At 37.8% G+C, this 16,000-nt stretch overlaps 1 protein-coding gene across 2 annotated transcripts; it reads right to left on the reverse strand.

The window, feature by feature from the left end:
- Positions 1–668: 668 nt before the first annotated feature.
- WBP11 (WW domain binding protein 11) lies at positions 669–15,888 on the reverse strand. 2 transcript variants are annotated; one of them, XM_067695751.1, is made up of 12 exons: positions 15,786–15,888; positions 13,766–13,892; positions 13,214–13,245; positions 12,252–12,345; positions 9,214–9,410; positions 8,171–8,304; positions 7,762–7,961; positions 6,974–7,165; positions 4,902–5,006; positions 4,176–4,466; positions 2,856–3,038; positions 669–1,684 (listed from the first exon to the last, which is right to left on the reverse strand). In XM_067695751.1, the coding sequence occupies exons 2-12, from the start codon at positions 13,827–13,829 to the stop codon at positions 1,251–1,253; spliced, it is 1,926 nt and encodes a 641-aa protein (XP_067551852.1). In that variant the 5' UTR covers positions 13,830–13,892; positions 15,786–15,888; the 3' UTR covers positions 669–1,250. The 2 variants fall into 2 exon arrangements, with proteins under 2 accessions (XP_067551852.1, XP_067551851.1); XM_067695750.1 differs by lacking the exon at positions 15,786–15,888 and adding an exon at positions 15,640–15,779.
- Positions 15,889–16,000: the final 112 nt, after the last annotated feature.

Below are 16,000 nucleotides of genomic sequence, written 5' to 3' on the forward strand. Positions count from 1 at the left end.
AGACCAGGTATGTCTAGCCTAAACGCAATGCATAGATTGTCTCACTGTGTGTCTACATATGGTGTGTGTCTTCGTGTATGAAATACACACTATGGGTGCCTGGATAAATCACACGAGCCCTTTAGTTCCAATACCTGCCTCTGTAAAATGGGGAAAATACCTCCCCAGGATTACTGGATAGGTATTAGTTATTAAAACACTTCGTAAAGAAAGCATCAATGCAAATTAAAAGTGTTAAACATTCTCATTCATTTTCTGTGCTTCTAATAATAAAGGCTCATATAAATGACAAATTCAAAAAAGAAAAAGTAGCAGCCTTTTCTGACTGATAGTTTAGAAATGATTTAAAAGAACCTTTTGCCATTCACTAGTATCAGTTCACAAAGCTCTGGAGAAGAAAGTAATCTTTGAGAAGACGACTCATCTTTTTAGCAATATATAAACCCTCTCAATTTCTCCAAAGCTAACATATAATAAACCTAAAGGAAAATAATTATCTCTTCTTCATCCTTTAAAATTTAAAACTTAACATGTTAACCACGTTTTCAATAAAATTCTCATTCCATACCAGAAATGGTAGTTCCTTAAACCCAAGTTTTAAATACTTGCTTCTTTTCTGCCCATAAAACAGATATTATGTTTATACATTATCAGTAACACAGAGGATGTCTTGGTGTAGAACATTTATTTATTTATTCCATGAAACACTTAAAGTTTAGGTCAGTGGGAAATAATTTTAATCAAAGAATTGTACATTTTCTTCCCACATATCTTGCTTTGTATTAGGAAATGACATTGTGACCCATTTCACTACAATATTACAAAATATTTACAAGAAAACATTAAAAATAACTCAAACATGAAAGGCAAGATGGGGTGAAATAAACTGGTTTTTTAGAAATCTCTACTCCAGTGTCCACAGCACACGAGAATCAAAACAAATAAGTAACAAAGATCCCCTTGATGACAAGTTTCCAAGGAACTGGAGTAGGGGAAGAAGTGGGATGAAAATGGTGGTATGAAAGGGGATGGATGTTAGCAGCACTGCTTCAATAACCAATCTATTTTGAATGAAATACCCTCTTTTATATGCAGTAAATTCTGAACAAGGCTAAACTTTAGGATATTCCTTGAACTGAAATTAAAAATACCCTGACAGTGAAAGTGGCTCTTTCACCTAAGTTGAATAAGGGCCTCTCTCTCCATGAACCACTGATGTGAACAGAAGCCTGTTCTAGCATCAAAAGCTGTCACAGCAGCCCTTCCATCTCTTTCATGAATGCTTCATAAACATCATCCTTAGTTTGTACTGAGACGGGAACAGATGGACCGGATTTGGGGGCTGCTTTGGCAAGAGGCACAGCAGAATCATCCTCTGACTTTCTCTGGGGAGTAGCAGTAGCCCCTTTATTCTCCCGACGTACCCTCAGTGCGGTGGGCACAAATCGAGTAATCTCTGCCTTGGGATTAGTGATCTGTGGCTTGGCACTGATGGTTGCTGTGGCTTTCTTCTCAATGGTGGCTGCACTTGTATCATCCGCCTTGGGTCTCTGGATCAAGTTGGGTGGAGCACTTAAAACCCCCGGGTTCGGCAAAGGAGCTGGTGGGAAAAGCCCAGGTGGGGCAGGTCCAAGTGGAGGCACCAAAGGTGGGCGCATCATGCCAGGACGAGGTGGAGGGATACCTAAATGAAGGAGAAAACGGGCAGATGAATACCACAAGGATAAAATTTAACTACTATTAAGGATGTTAAAAACATAGGTTGACAATTTTTTTAAATGGAAAATTTATAGAAAATAAATCATGTTGTTTGCTATTTGAAACTCAGGAATATATTCTGATAGTAAAGAATATCTTTTATAAAACAGTATTCACCTTCTGTTTGTATCCCTGTACTTATGTTTTTTCCTCTCTCAGTAATGTGCTCCTTTAAACTTATAAAGTAAAATTAACAACATCAACTGGTTTCAAATATGATCTCAAATTGTCAAATCTGAAATTTGACAGCCCAAGATTCTATTCTACCTGTAGATCGCAGATGCTATCAGAACGAAGGTTGGGGATTTGATTCTCATCCGTTATTTACTGATTTGCACAACACTTCTCCCCCTCAAAAGGTAACTCAATGGATAGGAAATATAATTTTAACCCTGGGATGAGAAAATCTAATCACAAAATGTCACCATTACTGGAAAAGAATTCACGTCTTATTGTTGGCTCAGACATACCATCATCATTTACCAGGAAGTGCAGATTTAATTTCTCCAAATGCCTCTTCTAAGATTGTGATTATAAAATACCAAATTTCATCAAACCTAAGATGCTATTGCTTATACAGACTCATAATTATTCCAAATACCACTGAGAGAGAGAAAAAAAGTTCAAGTCCAAGCTGAGGAGCTTAAAAGGAGACCTTCACATTAAACTGAGACAGTCAGTGTAGTAAACCATACATACCTGTCACATCTAAGAAGATCACAAGGAAATTTGCATATCTAACCTTGATACTGGGTAAAGAGAATGGAAAAAAACATCTCCCTTGTGATTGTAAACTCAACTGATACTCATGCAGATGTATGGCATGACTTCACAATTCTAAGTGTAGTCCTAAAAAAAAAGTCTTAAATGAAGAATTTAATCCAAAGTGTTCTCTGGGTGGAAAAAGTCCCTCATGTGATAGGTAGAATCAAAGGCAAATACCATCTGGAAGAACTCAACTTCAATCTACGCCAAAAGCAAATAAAAACCACTATTTTAAGATACCCCTTGATTTCAGGATATTGAAATGTGAAAATGTCTTAGAGCAAATGAGATATATAGTAGACAAGTTTTTGTCATAGAAATCAATGCCTCACCTGGAGGTGCAGGGGGAGGTAGCCTGGGTGGGGGTCCCCGAGGAGGAGGGCCAGGAGGCAGACCTGGAGGTGGACCAGGGGGAGGGCCAGGGGGTCGACCTGGTGGTGGTCCTGGAGGTAAAAGTCGGGGTAAAGGCCCTCGGAGCCCTGGCATTCCGGGTGGTCTCAGGAATGGAGGAGCTCCTAAAAAGAGAAAAGTGATTAGTTAATGTCAAACAAATATATTCGAAGTAGTAACTGCGGTATAAGGTGACTGAGATTTAGTTTAACTTATCACGTTAACCTGAAATCAGGTAACTTCAACATTTATTATGGACCATTTCTCTTTATTTCCCAGCACTGACAAAATCACAGCTCTGCTGGGCTGGAAATATATGAAGATGAGACTTCTTAAATGGTTCCAATATAAGCTGAAAATGGAATATAGAGCAGGGTGCTTTAAGGATCCCCTGAAACTCATTAAGATATACAGACAAAGACCACTGAGAATGTCCTAAGAAAGGTAATTTTGCTTTGCACCAATCAGAAGAGGATGAATTCAACTGAAGATTTAATTGGCTGACTACAGGATGAAGGACTAAAATCATAATTAGCCAACAAGTTTTACATGTTGTTTCAAATTGTAAATAAACTTTTTTAAACTTTTAAGCCAAAGACTTGATTAACACTGATGACTCTGTCTCTAACTATAATGATTACACTGATATCCAAAAACTCCCAACCAAAGAAGGATACACAACAGTATTTACTGTGCTCTAGTCCTGCTTGCTACCAACTCAGAACTGGGTCAACTTGTCATATTAAAAAGTAATACTGGGCTTCCCTGGTGGCGCAGTGGTTGAGAGTCCGCCTGTGGATGCAGGGGACATGGGTTCGTGCCCCGGTCTGGGAAGATCCCACGTGCCGCGGAGCGGCTGGGCCGGTGAGCCATGGCCGCTGAGCCTGCACGTCCGGAGCCTGTGCTCCGCAATGGGAGAGGCCACAACAGTGAGAGGCCCGTGTACCGCAAAACAAACCAAAAAAAAAACTAATTCTAAAGAAACTCCCAGTTACATACTCCAGGTTTCTGCCGACTAAAATCAGAACTAACCCTGAAAAAGGAAGAGCTTTGGAGAAAAAGATGGCTGTCAGAAGCACTATGACTTGCAAACAATGTTGTAGGAATGAGCAAGTTGTGCTTATCCTTTGAGAATCTTGATTTCTTAGGGAATTACACGAGGAGGAAACAAGAAATCATCAACACTAATGATGTATATTTTTTGAAATAACTTCATTTTAACCACATTTAGACTTATTTATTTACAACGTGTAAGTACTTACCTGGAGGTGGTCCAGGAGGAAGGCCTGTAGGTGGTCCAGGTGGCCGTAAAGGTGGAGCAGGTGGTGGTCCAAGAGGAGGTGGTCCTGGCATGGGAGGTGCTTGTATCTGAGAAGGAGGAACAGACTGTGGAGGAGCCTGCTGCTGTGAAGCAGCAGAAGATGTGCCATCAGACAGAGATTCCTCCTTATGCTGTTTCTGTGACTGCTTTTCTGCTTCAGAATCATCAGAATCTTCATCATCGTCTTCTGAAAATTCCTCTACTTCTCGTCCCTCCTCAGGGATTTCCTGACCTGAAAGAAATTTTAAACCAGGCACATGGAGTTGACTCATTTCTTACAGCCTGTAAAACAGCGATGCCTGAAACACATGCTCAATAAATGCTTTCTTAAAATTAACAATCAAGTCTTCTTCAATAAAATACTTAGATAACGCAAGAATAAAATAGTATTCTACTTATCCATGCTAGTGTAGCAGAGTGGAATGAGCCCAAGTTTTAGAACAAGACAGACCTGAACTTAAATGCCAGTCCAACTACTTACTAGTCATGTAACTTTGGGCAGCTGAACCTTGACTTTTGAAAAACAAGGATTATGTCTCCAAACCTTGACTTTTGAAAAACAAGGATTTATTACTTGATTGCTGACATATTAAATAGGAAAATATATGTAAAGCAACCGGCAGGAGGAAATACCAAAAGGTGATTCGCTGTTCTTTCCCTGCCTTACCTGCCATTCGAAGCATCATGGCTTGAAGAGGAGTCAGCTCCTTCATGTTCTTCTTCTTCTTCCTCCTTGATTTCCCAGGCATATCTGCAAATCGCACACTCAGACCTAAAGGGTCAGAGAAGGGAGAATGGAGTGGATTGGGATCAACAAAATTCAGTATATGCTTACTATAAGACAAACGCTATAAAGTACTAGATATAATTGCTTCCCACTACTTGGCAGAGAGACATAGCCATATTAAAGATAGTAAATCAAATGCCAACTGATGGTAAATATATGCTACAGTGATTTCAAAGTTACAAATTTAAAAAATTTAAAGAATACTATTAACATCTTTATGCCAATAAAATCAAACACCCAGATTAAAATAATAGATGATTTTCTAGAAAAATATAAATTACTTATAATTGGTCAAAGAAGTGATAAGATCAGAACATAAAAAAATTAAAATGGTAGTCAAAGAGCAAGCCCCTCAAAGGCACCTGGCCCAAATAATTTTACGAGAAAATTCAGCCAAACGTTAAGTTACAGAAATTTACTGTAAAAGGGCACAGGAAAAGACGGAATGCTACCCACAACTTGAAGCTAGCATAACCCTAATACCAAAACTAACCTGCTGGCCAACATAAAATACAAGCAAATTGAATTCAATAGTGTTTTAAAAGAAAAATACATCATAAACATGCAGCATTGGTCCCAGAAATGCAAAATGGTTTAACATTAGAAAAGCCATGAATATAATTCATTACAATAAACAACTGAAAGAAAAATAATAACATCCCAACAGATACTTACGAAGTATTTATAATAAAAACTCTTAGCAAACTTAGACTAGAAGGAAACTTCTCAACCTGACAAGGGCTCTCCACTAGACACCTAAACATGCTAAATGGTGCAGTATTAGGAGCATTCTTATTCTTAGACGGTAAACATTTACAGGAGGATAGAAGTTCCACGTGGGCAGGGCTTCAGTATTATTTACTCTGCATCCTTAGTGTCTAGAAAAATGCCTTGCATATAGTAGAAACTCAATTATTAGCTGAATGTCAAATTATAGTTAGGATAACCATTTCCAGCACATGTGCACTGATGAATATATATAAGAAAAACTAACTAGTAAAAACAAACAAAAAAAACTAGTTGGCTGAAAAAAAGGAAAATGAGGCAAATGATCGCAGTCTAGAGAAAAAAAGAACTGCTGTGGCTCTAGCAACTTTCTATTGATATTTTAAAGTACTAGGTCCTACCTTAAGTGTCCTCTATCATTTTTCATTACCAGCTCTATCCACCCCTTTAAACTAGCTTTCTGGTTTGCAATAATGATTCTTAAGAAATATCAGGAGAAAAATTTATCATTATTAATACTAATATCAGTAGTATTACTAATATATACTGTGTTGCAGCCTGCAAAAACAATTACCAAAGAAGCTCCAAGACTACTGAAATGTGACAAACTATACATTTTGTAAATTTTCTTGATGAATGCCATAGCTTCTTTCTAAAAGTATATGTAACTCAGTCTGAATTTATCATAATCAAACAAACACATAACACACATTATAAGTAAGACATGTTTCCATTAAATCATGACTCTACTCACAGGTGTACCTTTATGTTAACTATGGTTCTCGTTCATGTAAGATACCACGAGCACAGAAAATTTAAAGGGCTTTGAATGTAGATATTTAAACGGACTCATTAAAAACCATGTGGTTTTCTTGATACAATTATGTGGTTATTCTCTCTTTCCTATACATATCCATGACAGAACATCTTTATGCTGTTGAATAGCTAAGAATAGCTATCTTTTCCCCCAAAAGTGGACTTTACCACATAGGCTTTTTTTTTAAATTACATATACTGCTTAGATTTTTTTTCCCCCTCATAATTATCCATCTAGTACTTATTATGTGTCAACAACTTTGAGATTTTAGAAATATAAAGATGAATAAAGCATTGATCCCTCCTTTCAAGGACCTCACAATTGCCTTCACAGATCCATTAATAAATCAGGACCTTAGGCTTGTGTGCTTCTTATTGATCAATATCATGGAATTTTCATCTGCACATACCTGACTTCTTTTCTTCATTGTTTTCTCTCTCATTATCATCACGGTGCACAAATTCATCCCCTTCACTTTCTCCATCTGATCTGTCAGTGTCGCTGTCATCAGTACTGTCGTCATGCTTATCCTGATCCATGTCTTCAGGATAGCCGTCATCTTCACTGGTGCTGGAAACATCATCATCATGACCCCGTTGAGCTGAAAAGGGAGGAGGAAGCCGGGAACAAGTTATACATGTGGATCCTCCACTACATGGCACCCCCAAATACAGAAAATCAGGCTATTTAACTCAAAATAATTTGTTTTAAAAATTTCTATGTATGATCTCAGCTATTCATATAGTCTGACAATATTTTCACTTGACAATCGTTTTAAATTCTTTTTGATAATGTAAGATTTTTTTCTAAAAGGTTCAAATTTGAAAACAAATTCTACTTAGAAGGTTACATACAGACATGCACATACACAATCATTGTGACTGTATACAATGATGCTCTAGTCTGATAATGATAAAGCTAAAAGGGAAGCGGGTATCCAAGTTATCCAGGTCTTAAGGAATTGATGGTAAGAGACTGACATCTTCAAGAAGTCTAATTTAAAACACAACAAACATTTCCATACTTCCTTATGCATGCTGCTTTTACTTGGGTAGATTCTATGATTTATCCATCTGTTGGTATGTACATGCTATCCTCATTTATTTCCCAAGCTCTGAGGGTGGTGAACAAGATGGTTCAACAGCCAACATAAAAAATGATAGTGGAAAGGTTCTAAGAGCAAAAGGAACTCCTTACCAAGTTCGGGACTATATAACATGTCTTCATCTCGCCTACGAGGGGGAAGATCTAGGGCAAAGCCCACTTTACGGCCATACATTTGCAAGACTTGAGGAGGAGGTGGACCAGGGGGAGGACCAGGAGGCTTCCTGCCAGGGGGCAAACGTGGAACACCATGTCCAAGAAGAGGAAGTATAGAAACTGCCCGAGTTGGAGGTCTGTAAAGAAAATGTACAGTAATCACATTAATGAGGTATCTACTTCCTCTTCTGAACAATTTTCAAAGGATTTCTCATTTCATATCTAATCGAATGAGGAACTGCTTACATCCCCACTGTCCTTTATTTCCCACTGCATTAATTTTGGCACAGGACAGTCAAGAGACGCTTCTACTACACGCTGTTTGACTCTGTTACCACTTCCTTACCCATAGGCTGAAGTCTTCTTAAGGATGGAGGGCGGCTGGGCGCCAGGAAGTGGAATGTCCTGGATCAGGATGTTGGAAGGAGCATGCGGCATATCTGGCAAAGGAATGCTCTCCACCTCCACATGCTGCGCATTCTGAAACAGGGAGAATCTTTCAATAGATAAGAGTAATCCCCAAACTCAACACTAAAAATTCAACATCAGCTGTTTCAGAACCTGGATTTGCTTTCCACCTAACACAAATATCATGAAAAACAAGAATACAAAGCTGCAAGTCAACATTTCTAAAGACTGCCAATCAACTGAAACTTCGGAATAACATATATTCAGTGGTAGAGCGTGGGCTCTAAAATTAGTCTGCCTTTGCTGAATTTCTGTCACATATGAGCTGTATGACTTAAGCAGGTTACCTTAGCTTCCTTATCTATAAAATGGGACCCATACTATCTACTTTACCAAAATTATACCATTTGTTTTTTTTTTACATTTTTATTTTGAGGCAAAATTTACAATGAAATGTACAAATCCAATGAGTTTTGACAAATGCATATACCTCATACTCCCTCCCAATCAATCCCTAACACTGTCCCAAGGCAACCACTGATACAAAATCTTTCCTCCATAAATTAGTTTTGCTGGTGTTCAGTGGAATCATAACCATGAAGAAAGGATCGCATGTTTTTGAGATTTATCCATTAAAAAAATTTGTTTAAATCTCATGTTGTTTTGAGTATCAGTTGATCATTCCTTTTTATCATTGAGTAGTATTCAATTTTATGAATATATAACAGTTGATCCATGATCTTCTTCATGGACAGCTGGGCTGTTTCCACTCTTCAGCTATTACTGTATTGGCAGGTAGATCAACTTCTCTTGTATAAATACACAGATTTATATTTGCTGGCTCATGGGGTAGGTGTATGTTTAGTTGACAAGAAACTGCCAAGAGGAGGTGGTTCAACACGATCAGGTCTCCCATGAACAACTTTAAGAGCAGATCTAAACATAAAGTTTTAGTTTAGCTCTGAAAAGAAACTTGATTACCTTGACAGCATCAAAATATTGGCTAAGTTGAGCCCTCTTCTGTTCATATTCTACTTCTAGCTTTCTCAATTCTTTGTAAATATCTGGATTCTCTTTCTCATAGAGTCGTAAAATACGTTCAAAGGTTTCACGTAGCTTTTTACGCTTGTCTTTCAGCACTTTCTCATTTAACTGTGGCTGTTGCACTGGGTTAAACTCTGAGAGAAAAGAGCAGATTATGAAATTAAATACAAAAAAGTCACTTTGTCTAGGTATCAACAGACTATATCATTTAATAAAAATCTCCTTATATGTTAAAACTTTTCAAAAGGATCCAGACACCAGATATATTCTTGTCAAAAGAAATGCACTATTTATTAAAATTCCACCCCTTTAAGAAGGCCATTAATTTTACTTCCTTTTCTAAGAAATGTCACCTAATTGACTTTATCATCATTGTAATAAAAATCAATTTTCACTCCTCTATGCTAACAACCTGATATAGTGAAGCTTCAGTCAGACAAACCTGGGTTTACATGCTACACTGGCTCTGTCATTTAATTCTGAGATCTCTGGCATTTTACTTGAATTCTCTGATCTTCAGCTTCTTCATCTGGAAAATGGAGACATCAACTACTTCACAATCAAGCTCTGATGATCAAATGAGAACACAAATAAAATATCCAGTGGTGTCTGGCTTACCACTCAACTATTACTTTTATATGGGTTAGTATTCCTTGTTTAGCTACCATATAAGTCTTTCTCTCCCATGTGTTCAACATGGGGCTTAATTTCAGGTCCCTAAAAGGGACCAAGAGAGATTAGCACAGGACTCCCAGGCCTGCCTAGTCAACCATACCTGCCTCCCTCCATCCCCCTTGCCACTAACTGACTCAGAGATTAATCGGCATACGATCCAAATTGGGACCAGATCCTCCTCTGAGATTTTAAATATGGGAGAGAGAAGCTCTCACAAGCAGGAATGAAATAAAACTAGAGCAGTCTATGGCCTCATCTCTCAACCACCACTAATTCCACACACATATTCCACCTTCTATACCAAGAAATTCACTAGCAGTATGCTGACAGAGAGTGGTCAGACAGCTGGACAGTCTTGCTAATGATATCTGGGTTTTTGAGACAAGCTTCCCTCCAGAATCTCCCAATTATGGGAGTCAAGGTATACTTTTTTCTGCTTAGTTTGTATTGAGTTTTATAAATTGTAATTAGAGCTGTGATGAATAGTGTTCCTTCCTTTTTCTTAAAAGAATCACAAGCTTAATTGTCATCTCTCTTAAATCCTATTAACTATTAACCTTGATGACTTACTCAAAACTAGAAGTATGGCCTCAAACCACACTATTCCTAGTGTGATTAATGAAAGTGCTAAATGCTTGACTTTAAATCCCAGCTCTGCCACTTCCTAACAGTATAACCTTGAGAAAGGTACATAACGTCTCTGTGCCTGAGTTTCCTCATCTGTAAAATAGGGGCAATACACCTACCCAAAACAGTTGTCATGAAGATTAAATGAAAACGTGGGGAAAAAACCTGGTATGTAGCAAGGTAAGAGCTCAATAAACCTCAGTTATTACTATACAATTTGGGGTCATTCAGTAGGTAATATCCTGACATCCTAGGGCTAGGAATTGTCCCTACCAATATTTAGAACAGGCAACAAGTGGAATCAGTTATAGCTGAACTGGGAAAGACGCAAGATGATACAGCCTGACCCAGAACTCTTGCCCAGGCTGGCTGCAGAGGCTCTGCCACATTATTTCAGAAAGCTTGTAATACCATAACCCCACATAACTGGATTTTTTTGAACCCCATTTAATGCATCATTGAGAAGTTCCACTGTATCTCTTTTACTCACTGTCTCTGTTTTTTAGGCAAACCACCAAACTCGTTTGGAAACCTTTGTAAACAAAACTTGTAAAGATCACTTTAACATGAAATTAAAAAAAAAACCGCAGGGGGCAGAAGACAGAATTGGCAAAAATTTGACAGCTGAAAAGCATGGAGTTAGCTAGACTATTTTATTTTTGGATGTTTGAAAGCTACTAAAAAAAAAAGGAAAATGAAAAACTCCATGTTCTAAAGTTAAGAGAATGGGCTGAATATGGAATCCATTTTGTGACTCGTCCTCTGTATTAATTATAACTATCTAAAGCCACTTTGCACCATTCTGACTCCTACTTTTACTTAATTGTATAATGTTCTGTTAAAAATACTTTCTAGGATTTTTTCCCTCACATACCTGCAAGTATAAAGTATATAAATAAGGGAAGTAAAGGTTAATTAAATATGTTATAGGATCTTTGGAACTTGGTAAAACTGCATTCTATTTTGAAGAGGTTTTGGTTAAACTAAAGAAACTTTTTTGTGAGTTAGGATAAAACTTCCAATGGCAGCATCACAGATGATTCTCAAGCAACTCAGATACAAGAAAAGACAATATGCAATTATTTCATGTGATTCCAGTTATGACAAAGCAGTGATATTGAAGATGCACATGATGAGACTGGATACAATTATTCTGTTAAGTGTGAAAAAGGAAGAAATCCTAATACGATAGTTTTAAAATTTGATTTTAAGTATTTGATTTCTTCTATATCCTTACTAAGTGGTCAATTATCTTTGCATCTTCTCATTGGAAAAGATGGGAAATTGACTTATATTCACGGTGGTCCAATATTTAGATTTAAATGGTAGTTGCCAATATTAAAATACAAAACAAAAAAACCCCAAGGTGATTTCAAAATCCAGACTTAGTATTCTCTTAAAAAAATGAGCAAGCCAAACTGGGCTTTTGTTAACTTATAAAAAACAATTAGCTAAAGCTAAAGAATGGCTTCCCTCTTATTCTAGATGAGCTTTCCAGTTTGTAATAGCCCCTCACCCCACTGTTCTTCTAACTCTAAAACTAAATCTAAGCATCACATGCCATAAGCTTTTCTATATTTCTTGTGTCTGTGCTGTTTCACTCATTACCTGCCTGCCTCTATGTATCAGACTATTATCCCTGTTGTAAAATCCAGCCCTTTATAAATTCTTACCCATTTCATCCAATTTTTCCATGTCCCGGATAATCTGTTTGGGATCCTTCATCTTTAAAACTGCAGCTCGTACCATCATGCGTTGTTTTTTGTTCTTAGAAAAATGAAAAAAGAGCAGAATTTAAAGAAGCTGAACACTCCTGAGTTTTCGTTTCAATTTGTTTCAACAATCCATGTAAACTGAAGCTGAACTTCTCCTTGGTTTCTGATCACTTGTTTCAACCACCAGAAACAGAGTTATGTAATTAATTTCTTATTCCCCAAAATGTTTCAACTTCAGACAAAAAGATAAATGTTATTTATTAGAAGTGTTTTCTTAGGCAAGTATTTCTTTTTAACCTTGTGAGACTTAGCAGTTACTTAAGTATTTTAAGGGTTTTTTTTCTTAAAACAAAGTTTGCAGCTAAATTCTAAAATTATACATTAGAGAAAAATTTTGCAGAAATTTAATGTCAGCAATGAAACAAGAATAAACAGTTGAAAACTATTAAAAAACTAGGTTCTCTCAATGTGTTAAGGTATGATACTAAAAAGTAAACCCTTTCTTATTCTGGGGAAGCTTTTTGCCACAAACTCAACAACTACATAGTCAAGAAAATGGATGTACAAAGCTATTTATCATCACATTTACTTCCATTCACTAACTCAGTGGCTTCTAACAAAGCAGTATGTTATAATAAATAGCAAAAGAGAATTATTTTTTTAAGTATTTATTTAAGTCACTGGGAAGGGTAATCAAATAAACCATGTTACAGTAACCCATCATGAGCTCATCTACAAAATTATTTCAGTTCAGTTTCTAAGTACAGTATTTTGGCTTAGTAAATCTTACGGTTTGTTATGAGAAGCATAAAATATCTTTTCTGGAAAATAACTGGAAATGTTTTCTAAATCCACTCATCTCAAATAACAAGATGTGCCAAACTACATTTATATCTAACAGGATGCTTCTGAAATCGTACCTTCTTTAATTCTCTCTTCCGAGCTTCTTTTCCTTAAAAGAGGGAGAGAGGAAGAATATAAAACTTTAAAATCCTGAACATTAGCATTTCCTCCAATTTAATACAGATTACTGTCGGAGGTTGCCCCGTGCACTGTAGGATATTTAGCAGCATTCTTGCCTCTACCCACTAGATGCCAATAGCACCCTTCCAATCATGTCAACCAAAAATGTCTCGAGACATTTTTAAGTTCCTTAAAAAATAACTATGAATCTGCAAAGATGTCATAAAATACTAAATAAGAACTTGCAAAACAATTTGTTCAAAATTCCAAATACAAAGAGAATTGCCAATTCTACTTTGCAAGTCAATCAAATTAGAAACACGGGTACTAATTTTTTTTCATGCTTAAAAGTTTTAATCATGTGCCCACTAGAACACTAGACAACTTTATACAACTGACACCTCCTAACACTGCTGATCTTATAATTAAGAAATAATAAAGTACACTCCCTAAAGCTTACAGTTTTCACCACCCCTCTTCTTCATCATTCCACATTAATGGACACTTACTGGCTTGGTCTGTGGGGTTCATAAATTTTCCACTCTTGGTGGATGATGTAGATCTCCGTCCCATGTTGACAATTTGTGTGGTTTACTTGCTTGTTTAAAAAACAAAACAAAAACAAAACCTAAAAACCTGCAAAGACAAAAAAATAGCTTATTTTTCCTAGATTTACAAAACTTCTTCCTTTTTATATTTATAAAATTTTTTTCCAACCAATCTCTGAAAAGAAACTTTTATTATTAAGATCTTGTTCTTTCCCTAGTTTTGACTTTAGTGTGCAGGAAAGACAGCCTCAACTTCTCTAACCACAAAAAATTAGATTCCTATTATTATTTATAACATAATGGTAATGGGTCTGAAGACCACTATGAATATCATTAAGTCGTCAATTAACTTTCTTTTCTGGATCACAGCACTGACTCATCAATTAAAAAAAATCAATCAAAAAATGCCTCAACAATATGACATAAACCATGTAGATGAGAAGCCATTAGTTCTTTTCCTATATCCTCCCTTTATTTACATGTAGGGTGGAAAAAGGAATAAAAAGGGAACAGAGTAATGATCTGGGCTCAACGACAAATAGCTCAGCCTTGCCTCTCTCCACGGTTTCTTGGCATGTATTCCCATCATCTCTAAGACAGTAAGAACTCATTAATTTAAGCCTATTTAATTCAGATTTATTTCTAATTCAGATGTAATTCCTGACGCTCAAGCAGAAGCTTAAACCATAACTAAAAACACAAATATTCAAAATAAAGTATTGATATTATATGAGAGATCTTCTAAAAACATCAACATTAAGATATTTTATTAATAATGCCTACTTGACTCCTGATTTGTATTTTTTAAGGTAACCGAAAGGGATAACTGTGTTTGAGGGAACCTATTTTATAAATCAACATTTTAATTAACCGAAACACTATTATATCCCTTCTTCCTGTCATTCCAAATGAATGAGGTTTAGCTTTTTGATACTTGCTCTTTCCAATAATAAAGGGTGATAAATTTCCTTCCTTTTGAAAGCAGACACTTTTCAAGCGTGGGAAAGGTAAGATCATGAGGTAGATTTTTTAGCAGACCACAGAATTACACCTTCCCTTCATGAAGATTCTGTCAGGCAAGTTTATTGGTGAATGCATCTTTCAGCAACTGTTCAACTGCCTTGTTTTCTGCTAAAAGCTTCCAAGCTGTTCCAGTGGCAACCGATTTGCCCTGTCAAGGGTTTCCTTCTCAGAAAAACCGGGAGCGAGGGAGAAGGAAGCGGAAACAAGCAAAATTAGCAGAAATAGAAGCTCTTACATCTTTGATGGCCTGTATCTTTTCTGCCTCCCTCTTTCAATTACCCTCAGGCCCGTGTTTTTAACCCTCCTCTCCCACACCTGAAACCTAGAATAGATACGAAGTACAGAAAATTTTTACAGAAGACACTGGAGTCTTAGTTTGCATGCACAGACTACTTTTCTATCTCAAAGCAGAGGTGATAGGGAAATCGGGTCACGGCGCTGTTCAGGGGAACTCTCAACAGTCAAGAGGCTACAAAGGGATGGAGCCCAGGTCCACCATAGGAGCCAACAGCATTAGCAACTGCCAAAACCACAGCGACAGTTGACCCTGCCTCGAGGTGCAGGACATCAAGCCTAAGGCAACCAACCGGGCAACGTCAGGAGGCGGCGCTGACCGACCCGGGCGAAGTCAGCCGCTTGACCGCTGGACGCCGCGCCGCCCCAGCGGATCCCCTAGTCCGCGATCGCGGAGACCTCAACTGCTGAGAGGAAGAGCAGGGCGGAAGGGCCTGGTGTCCCCGAGGCAACCGCGCGGGCCCCGGGAAGAGACGGGAAAGATGAAGAAACGGAGCGGAACGATCCCGCACACTCACACTTCTGCTGGGCTCCTGGGGCTATGAGAAGCGGGGAGGGGACGATTCTCGGCCTCTTTGACTTCGTAGGGCCCTTCACCTCTGCCTCTCAATCAGCCCACCAGCCCCCGCCATCTTGAAACCTCGCGCCCCTCCGCCATCCTTACGTCACTTCCTGTCCCTACGGGCCGAAGATCTCAGCGTTTCTTCGCCCTGGAACCATAGAGAGTAACCAAGAACTCCAGGACCAGAGTGTGTTCCGCTACAATACAGTACCGAATTGGTTGGTTATAGACTAAAAGCCCGCCTTCACTACGCAGTACAAGAGCTTCATGTTGATTGACACTTACCTAGCCCAATAAGAATATGAAAATGAAGCCGG

Source organism: Pseudorca crassidens, chromosome 11, assembly GCF_039906515.1.
Source record: "Pseudorca crassidens isolate mPseCra1 chromosome 11, mPseCra1.hap1, whole genome shotgun sequence".
NCBI classification, from domain to species: Eukaryota; Metazoa; Chordata; class Mammalia; order Artiodactyla; family Delphinidae; genus Pseudorca; species Pseudorca crassidens.

Excerpts from the sequence above, each read along its gene's own strand:
- WBP11 (XM_067695751.1), bottom strand. The coding sequence starts at position 13,829 with ATGGGACGGAGATCTACATCATCCACCAAGAGTGGAAAATTTATGAAC. Across the intron at positions 13,246-13,765 it reads GAACCCCACAGACCAAGCCA|GAAAAGAAGCTCGGAAGAGA; the intron begins GTAAGTGTCCAT and ends CCCTCTTTTAAG. Across the intron at positions 7,962-8,170 it reads AAGAAGACTTCAGCCTATGG|ACCTCCAACTCGGGCAGTTT; the intron begins GTAAGGAAGTGG and ends TTTTCTTTACAG.